The 8,655-nt window shown below is 38.3% G+C and overlaps 1 protein-coding gene across 1 annotated transcript in view; it reads left to right on the top strand.

The window, feature by feature from the left end:
• Window positions 1-8,194, top strand: part of si:dkey-103g5.4 (uncharacterized) — a 16,488-nt gene extending 8,294 nt beyond the window's left edge. Inside the window, exons 15-23 of the mRNA XM_032509719.1 lie at window positions 47-121; window positions 620-748; window positions 1,520-1,573; window positions 1,665-1,781; window positions 3,373-3,524; window positions 3,943-4,029; window positions 6,986-7,132; window positions 7,274-7,471; window positions 7,671-8,194. Of these exons, the coding sequence (XP_032365610.1) occupies window positions 47-121; window positions 620-748; window positions 1,520-1,573; window positions 1,665-1,781; window positions 3,373-3,524; window positions 3,943-4,029; window positions 6,986-7,132; window positions 7,274-7,471; window positions 7,671-7,760 (1,049 nt within the window). The 3' untranslated portion in view covers window positions 7,761-8,194. The remainder of the gene's footprint in view (window positions 1-46; window positions 122-619; window positions 749-1,519; window positions 1,574-1,664; window positions 1,782-3,372; window positions 3,525-3,942; window positions 4,030-6,985; window positions 7,133-7,273; window positions 7,472-7,670) is intronic.
• The last annotated feature ends 461 nt before the right edge of the window (window positions 8,195-8,655 follow it).

Raw genomic sequence — 8,655 nt, 5'->3', positions numbered from 1 at the left:
TTTTCATTTTAAGTATGTTTTTTTTTTTTTTTTTTATATGTTTCAGGTTTGTCAACAAAGCATGCAGACGGGTTGGAGATAGCCTCCAGAGTCTGGACAGCCTCTGTGCCTGTTGTGAAAGGTACTGTATATGCTTCTTATGCCCTTCAAGCCTGATGATAACATATCTGTATATGTGTGTAGAAAGAGCATGTGTACAAGTATGTGTGAAGTATGTTCTCTGTGGGAAGGGAAATAGCCACTGTGTTGGAAACAATGTTGCTGTATGCTGGAGTAAGAAATCAATAGCTCCAGGGTGTTGTTTGGTTTATTTAATAGAGTCTCTGGAAATGTGAGATAGAGTAGAAGGAGGTAAAAGAACGGTGAAACATCAGGTGATAATTATGATTCTGACAAGTGTTGAAAGTAAGAAAGGTTGTATCATGTCCAACAAACGACAAGTACAGAAACTACTAGGGTAAGGTACAATGATTAGAAATAAACAGTTTGTTTCCATCAGAACTAGCCCTCTGAAGTAAAGTGCGTTACCTTAAATCAATGTGTCTTGGGAACCAAACAAAGCCTCATAGCTGCTTGAGGAGATACTTGCAATGTTTTTGACAGTGTGTGTTTCTGAAAGGAATCTCCACCCAGTCTTTGAGGGAGCCTGTCAATTTAGTTCAATCCCAGGACACTGGTCTGCAGGCCATCTCAGCACCAACACACAATTCACAAAGACACACCGCATCTACTGGCATTCATTCCCAGGGTGAGATGAAACACAATTTGTATCCTGCAATACTGAATTTAAAACCCCTTTCACCCTGTGTTGTCCTGTGCTGTGTTCAGTGCTATGTGTGCGAGAGCTATACTGTGTGTATCTATTGCAAGTTCTCTACTAGATTCAAGTAATAACCTTCTGGGAAAGGACACACAAACATTTACACATCAACATCTACACATCGAGGGAATTCAAGCGTTCATTCTAGCTGTACAGCAAAGCACACCTCTAAAGGAAAAGTTTCACATTTTGGAAAGTATGCTTGTCTTCTTGCTGAGTGGTAGATGAGAAGATTGATGCTGCTCTAGCTGTCCATTTAATATGAAGCTACAGCCAGAAGCCAGTTAGCTTAGCTTAGCATAAAGACAGGGGAGAACAGCTAGCCTGGCTTTGTCCAGAGGTAACAAAATCCAAAAAACACCTCTAAAGCTCACAAATTAACTTGTGTTAAATGGGAAGTGTAAAACTGACAAGTTGTGGTTTTACAACAACTTCCTGGCTGGGTGCAGGGACTGCTTGGAGTCTTGTTGAAACCATGAGAGGCTCTAGGAAGTCCGTGCACCTGCCCGTAAATAATCCTGCACATAACGCCCATAAAACTACAACTTGTCTTTTTACTCTTTGGTTTTGTTGTCAGATAGAGCCAGGCTAGCCCCCCACACACTTTTTATTATTATTCTGCTTAATTTATGCTAACCTTTGCAAAATGTTAAACTATTCCCTTAATGATAATGAGTCATTTTAATCTTGATTTCCTAGCAGAAAGCCAGCCTGCTCAGCCTACACATTCTATCTCTCTCCCCACAATTCCAGGTAACATCATGATGTAAAATACATAGATAGAATGTGTTACATGTGGGGTGTCACGTTAATGTTATCCATCCATGTTGCTGTTATTCCCCAGAAGAGGAGTGGGCCAAGCTACTGGAGCTCTCTCCTCTGTTCCAGCTGTTCAAGGGCATGGAGGTACAGCTGAAGGGTTGGGCCTGTGGGGCAGGGCTTCTTAGAGGAGAGCTTGAAGGTAGGTTTTATACAGATGTTTTTTAAATTTTTGAGTGTGCAGAAAGACATGTATATACGAGTGCCTTCACATACAACACGTGTAGACAGCATAATCAATGGGTATTCATGTACAATAAAGCATTACACACAGAGATATTTTATCTCCAAATCAATCCTACCTGGAGAAAACTCAATTATATAGTCTTGATTGCATGTATTTTTGAATACTTGAAGATACGGAATCAGGGACCCATTATATCGTGGTATACTTTTGTAAAAAGGGCAGATTACAACCTTGTTTTAAACCACCTAAATTAAGAAATCCAGTATGCTATTTCCATTGCCAAGAAAGGTTTGATCAATAATTTGTGAACACAAGCTACTCTCTTTAAAAGCTAGAAATCAGAGAAGTAAATCTCAAACTTGTGATGTTATCAAGTATTAAGTGACAATGAATAGGAGAGTTTTAGCACTGTTTTTTGGATTTGGTAGAGAGTTGTTTTCTAAATTTTCTGGACTGTCTTAGACCATAGATCCCTTAAGTATCATGCATTTTTTAGATTTCAACACTGCCTGTATGTTTTTTATCCACGTTTTATTTCTTGCTTTCCAGAGGCTTGATGATGCCCAGATGGTAGTCGTTTCATAAGCCTCTAGTGTTTAGGCATATGTTAGTTTGTTTGGCTTCAGAGACTCAGGGTTTAATTTAGACAGATCCCTTTCATTGAGGCGTTGTTAAATGATGTAGTAAAAAAGTTCCTGGTGTAGTTTTCAAGAAGTTGTGTTTTTGAAAGGACACACTAGCAGCGTGACTCTAGGGATAGCAACGTCAATCTGTCCGTCAACCACTCTGGTCCAGACTGAAGTTTCTCAATGAACATATGATGGATTGGAGGGATTAAAATTGATGGACCTCCGAGATGGAAGTCTACTGACTTTGGTGATCCGCTAACTTTTACTCTAATGCCTCTAATAAGCTTTACATTTGTGGTTTTAAGTGAAATGTCTTAGGAACTTTTTGGATGGATTTTCATTAAATTTGGTATAAGCATCTATGTTCCCCACAGGAACATGAATTGAGTGCCACCATCAGGTTCATCATCAAATTTTAATTTGTTCAATAATTTAGTTTATGATCAATACCTGTACAACTAAGCTAGCCTCAGTTGAACTTTGTGTTTACTCTAGTGCCAATAGGCAGATGTTAGCATGATAACACCCTGACCAACATAGTAAACTTTCTTCTTTCTGGACATGAGCATGCTTAGGACTATTTGTTAGACGTGTAATAAATAAGAATATTACTTTGTATTTAAAAAGATGTGTGATTTTCAGATTGTTTGTTGAAAACCAGACAAACAGCCATGAAAAATTTGAAAATGTATCAAACCCAGACATCCAACGTTAGCCTTGTTGTTTCTTGCAAAACAACAGATTTGACAGATATGTGGTTCATACTGTAGATTCCAAGACGCCTGAATCGTCCCTTTTATGTTTCTTTGCTGTGTTTGAGTAAATGTTTGCCAGCTGTGTGTGTTGAATGAAGACAGGCTACAGTAAGTGATAGCCTGTAGTTCCTGGCACCCGTCATGTTCTGTGTTTTTGTCCAGACAGAGGCAAGGGTTTCGTAGACATCCTCGATGCTCAGTGGGAATGTGAGGGAGAGCTGATCCCGTTGGACCTCTCGCTCCTTAACCCCAGAGAGTTCCTGGTCTACCAGCACGGACTATTCCTGATGCATACATTGCATAATCTAAAACTGGTTGGTGCTGCAGTTTCACTCTTATTTTCAACCATTGTTGCTTATTCGTTTTTTTCTTTTAATTTAAATTGCTCTTATTGTTTAATTTTGAAGCTCTGACTTGCCCCAAGCTATTTGATTTCTTTTGAGCCTAATTTCCTATGAGCCTCTGCAGCTTGAAGTATTCAGGCAGGAAACCTTCTCTGTATTCCAGTTAAAGAGCAAAGGTGGACTTGGCTTTTGGTGTGAGAGCTTTGGGGCTTTAAACTGACCTTCCTTAAGAATTCAGCAGCTATCATCTCAAATGTCTCATCTTGAAATAAATACTTGAAATACTTTCACTGTTTTTTTGTTGTTTTCTTGATGTTGTTTCATTTTTACTGGGTGTTGAGTTTAAGAATATTGTAATGAAAAAAGCTGTCGCTCGCTTTTCCAACAGACTCCAGCCATTTCACTTCAGATAGCAGCTGGTCTCCCAAACAACAACTACTTTAACAACGCCTTCAGAAATTCCTTCTTTTATCAGGTAAACTCAGATCTTTTTTTCTGTGAAAGTGTAATTTGAGATTTTCTTTGTTTTTCAGTACAATTAAGTGCATTTGCTGAACAGTGTAAAGGCATAACTGGCAATAACAAGTTCATGCATTAAAAAATTAAGTCAGAAGTGATGCACCTAAAACACAACCAATAAAGTTAAATAAAAACCCCTGAAATATCATAGAGATGGATGTAACAAAATATCCAATATCTTCCAATATCACAGAATCTTAAAAGACGATATATTTCCTGGTTGTTCTTCCATGTGATTAGGTAGAGGGGGATAATACTGTTCCCTGCTGAGCACTCGTTTTGTGTAAAAACTAATTACAAATTAAATTGTGTTCAGTGTCACATACTGAGGTCTGGAGATAAGAAAACCCAAACAAGCTTTAGAGATTAGATGTTAGCTATCTGGAAGCCTTAGGCATCAAAGCATTTCAAAAGCTGAAGCTGCTGTTTTCTGAAGTTTCTCAATCAACAAAACCAAAAGTCCTGTAAGCATGCGGTCCACAGATATTTAACAGTACATGTACAAATTATCTGTTCAAATTTGCAACAATTACATAAAAGTTGCTCATTTGTGACCATTAGGCACCAGTATTTACTTACAGATTTGCCACTCCGACTCACATCCATTTTAAGAACTTTTTTTTCTTAATATCACTATTGTTCTTGGGAACCTCTACCTTGACATTAAAGCATGTTAGTGACATTCTCCATTTCAACTCTGTGGGGCCATTGTGATCGTGTGGCTTTAAGATTTCCTTTTCTAGAGAATGTTAGTACCTGTAGTTTAACTGGTTCCCTCAGATGGTTCGACAGTGTTGAGAGAAAACATTAGAAAAGTACTGAGCTTTTACAAGTTGTAACAGACCCTTAGCCTATAAAATGATTAAACTATTCAAGAGTATGTAAGTAAGTAAATTATTGTTAAAATTGGCTCCACCTTGACCAGCTGCTTACATGTTAATGGATCAAGAAAAATAACAATAACTCAGGTGCGGTTTTGAGTCATTTACAATCCTGTAATTGTCTCCATCTGATGAAAGCTTGACCGAGAGTGACTTTCGCCAGTCGTCTATCACATTCCCTTTTAGTTTTTAGTTGTTCTTTAATTTCTTTCTTTTCTGTGATGGCCCTGCCCCAATATTAGTCATATCTACAGCAGATAACTTCTAAAATAATATTAAAATACAATAAGGCCTTTAAAAAGAAATCTCCTGCTACCTATTACCTGCATATTCAACACAGCCACAGCTAAAACAGCCAAAACCTGTGACCCGTCAGAATGTGTGCTCTGTAGCACCGTCTACCTGCTGTAAATTATTCTGTTGTTTGCTATTTCAGGTCAATTATAATAATCACATGAAAAATTACACAGATTCAGAAACTTTTACTGTTACATATACCGTAGTCACATTGAGTAAAGCATATGAATACTTCTTCCACCACTGAATAATATCATGATGATTGTAAATGAGACTTTGTGGCACAATAACAAGGGATAAGAGGAGAAAAGGCTTTAAAAAAAAAAAGAAACAAAATCAAAAATACTGCAAGGAAAATTCTTAAAGGAGAAAATGGGTGAATGGTAATGAATACAGCAGAAAGAAAGGAAAAGTGAAACAACTCAGCAGCACCTTCATTTGCACAAAACAGCTCAGACATCACAACAGCAATTTGCTTTGTCTATCTGCTGCTGCGTCTTCTTTTTGGAGCCCTCACTAATGCTGAAGGGGCAATTCAGTCCACACTCCCAACAGTAAAAGGCTTTATAGAACATCCTGTTCAGCCCTGCTGATCTCTGGCCAAAAAAAACTCCACTGAGGAGAGGAGTCAGACTAAAGACCCCTCAAATCAGTAAATAAAAAGCAATTTCACAAGCTACAAATGTCCAGTACGGTCTCACGATTATAACGTTTGTTTCTGGGGCAGGTTACACCGTTTAGGAGTCCTTTAGAGAGATACACACTTCCTAAGTGAAAGAGAAAACCAGCTGCAGATTGTGGACAACCATCTCGATGCGATGGCTGCGCAACTGTGAGTCAGGGCCAAGTATTTTGAGGAGGAAGAGCAGGAAGACAAATGAGAAATACAATTTTCATTTTACCTTTAAGTCTCTAATCCACAAAGTACAACGCCTGAATGAGTATTAGCACGTTTATTCTGCATCACACGGAGCTTGAATCCACAACCTCAGACATCAAAGGCAGGTCATGAGCTTGTTAAGCTAACTGCCACGAGAGTAACCATCAACGCTTCAAACTGCGCACTATGACTGCAGCAACCACTAGGGCTGCATGTAAAGGCAGATTTGAAACTAGTGAAACATGCAGTTATCAATAACTTCATTGGAGACGTCATAATCTATCCTTGTTAAGTGCAAACAAGAATTCCAGTAGAAGTTAGAAACGTAAAAGTAGTAGTCTCGCTTTGCCAGACCTTCCCCCACAATGCTTTCGAGGAGGGTCTGGCTAGTCCACACAGCATTTCAGGAGGGAGGAAGAGAAAAACGTACCGGTACTGTGGTTTATTGGCATTTCTTTAATCCAATCACAATGGTCATGGGCAGCGGTACCAGAGAGCCACAGTGCTTCTGCAAAATAGCCTGGTGGGTTAAATAAAGGCAGAATGTCCTGGTGGAACAACGGAGCAATCCCACAAGTGGAAGTCGTGGATGTAGACTAGTGAAGTAGCCACTTCTTCATCTTGCCCTCTTAGCGGCCATTTGTTGCAGCTCCTAATTTGTATATCAGGTATATCAGGTAATCATAAAACATTCATGAAAAATTAATCTTTCAATTGCCTTTCAAATAGCAAGACACATTGTACATCGAGAACAATGTGGCATCAGGCTTGCTTTTTTTGTGAATGATGCTTGTGTTGTGTATGTCTTTGTACAGCTTTAATGTGTTACTGTTTAATAACTGCTCTGTTGACAGGAGTCAGAGGAGACGCTCTTTGTCCGTCGCCAGAGGCTCCAGTCAGTTGGAGGCTTCTCTCTGCTGCTGCTCCACTGTCTGTCCCATGTCAAGATTAAAGACATGAGCTCTGACTCCAGTCCTGCCTTCCAGAGGCTTTTCTTCAAGGTACAGAATAACACTCAAAGTGTGCATTAATCATTAGTAGTCCAGCAGATGTTTTATGGGTTAAGTGTTGGGTTGATGTCTTTTACGTGTGTGACATTGATTCAATTTTTTTTTTAAATTTTGTTTAATTGTATATCACAGATACTGCAGGCATGTCTGGGAGAACTGTTTCAAGCCAGACTGGGCATGCCCTCCCCTGGACAGGAAGCAAATTTATGTGTGGCATTTCAGGACCAAGAGTCACCTTCAGGGGTCCTAAAAAGGACTCTTTCAGACTCTCATGCTGCCTCCCTACTTTACAGGTTTCACAAACCAAGCAGAGGATTGCTGTCTGAAGATGTAAGACCTGGATCTTTCTTATAATTATGATTTGATTTAACACAGTTCACATGGAGCTTCTTCTTTCAGATTGTTCAAATAGAAGCATGATTTCTTTAGTTCATTTGTTTGTCAGAGTGGCAGGGCACTATTTATGAGTGTAACCAGAGCTAACTTGTCACGTCTTTTGTTGTGTGTCTGTTTGTGATTATGGGAGCAGGAAGTTGAAGAAATTCAAAGGAAACACAGAGAAACGTCTCTGCTCTGCCATCTTGAAGGACTTTTAAGAGAGAAGAGCTCTGAAATGTGACGGAAATGCTTCTATTTGAAAGGGAATATAACATCCTATAATATATACTTCATTCAAGGCAAGGTTTTCTTTTAAAGTGTTGCAATCATAGGAGAAACACAAAGGCAAAATTGGTAAACAAAGAGATGTTTATGCTTTTATAAGAGTGTGGAATGTAAAAATAGACGTAAAAAACTGAACAAATGCAAGCAAAACGTACAATGTCACCTATGCTTTCCATATTATTATGTCAGTTCAGATAAGTCATGCAAAGATAAGTGTTAACAGAGAGGCAATGCAAGCTAGACACTTCATAATGCTGTATACACAACACTGTACGTATTCACTGTTATATTTTACATTTACGAATTGGATTATAGTAACCATGACTTTAATACTAACCCATATATCAAACCCTCAACCTAGCTCCCATCAACTTCCAACACATTTTGCCTGAAATAATTTCGATTTTCCCCCTAGTGTTAGGTGTTACGACTTCACAATTTACATTGTTTTGTCAAAAAAATATTATATACTGTATACATATCAAGCTTACCAAATTACATTAATTTGACACAATTTTAGTCAAGAGCCAATGCTATTATGCTTTGTTTTCCTTTGTATCGAGGCAGGATAAAAAAAAACATGACTGTAAATTCTTTTGCATTAAGTATTTGATTTGAATAAACTATTTTCCATTTTTGATCATTTTAATCTTTCTTGTTATCAGTTGAAATTACTGGCTGCTTATATTTATATAGCTAGGGAATTGCCAATTTCCCAGTATTTTATTTCTCACTATTGTCTCAATTTCCACAAAAAACATGTTACAGAAAATGCGTTAAAATAAAACTCTTGGTTCCCAGTATTACTGCTTGCAGCACTGTTGTGTGGCGTGCCTGTTCAAACTTTCTCA

This window comes from Etheostoma spectabile, chromosome 3, assembly GCF_008692095.1.
Source record: "Etheostoma spectabile isolate EspeVRDwgs_2016 chromosome 3, UIUC_Espe_1.0, whole genome shotgun sequence".
NCBI lineage: Eukaryota > Metazoa > Chordata > Actinopteri > Perciformes > Percidae > Etheostoma > Etheostoma spectabile.
This window is presented reverse-complemented; position numbering and strand designations above follow the sequence as displayed.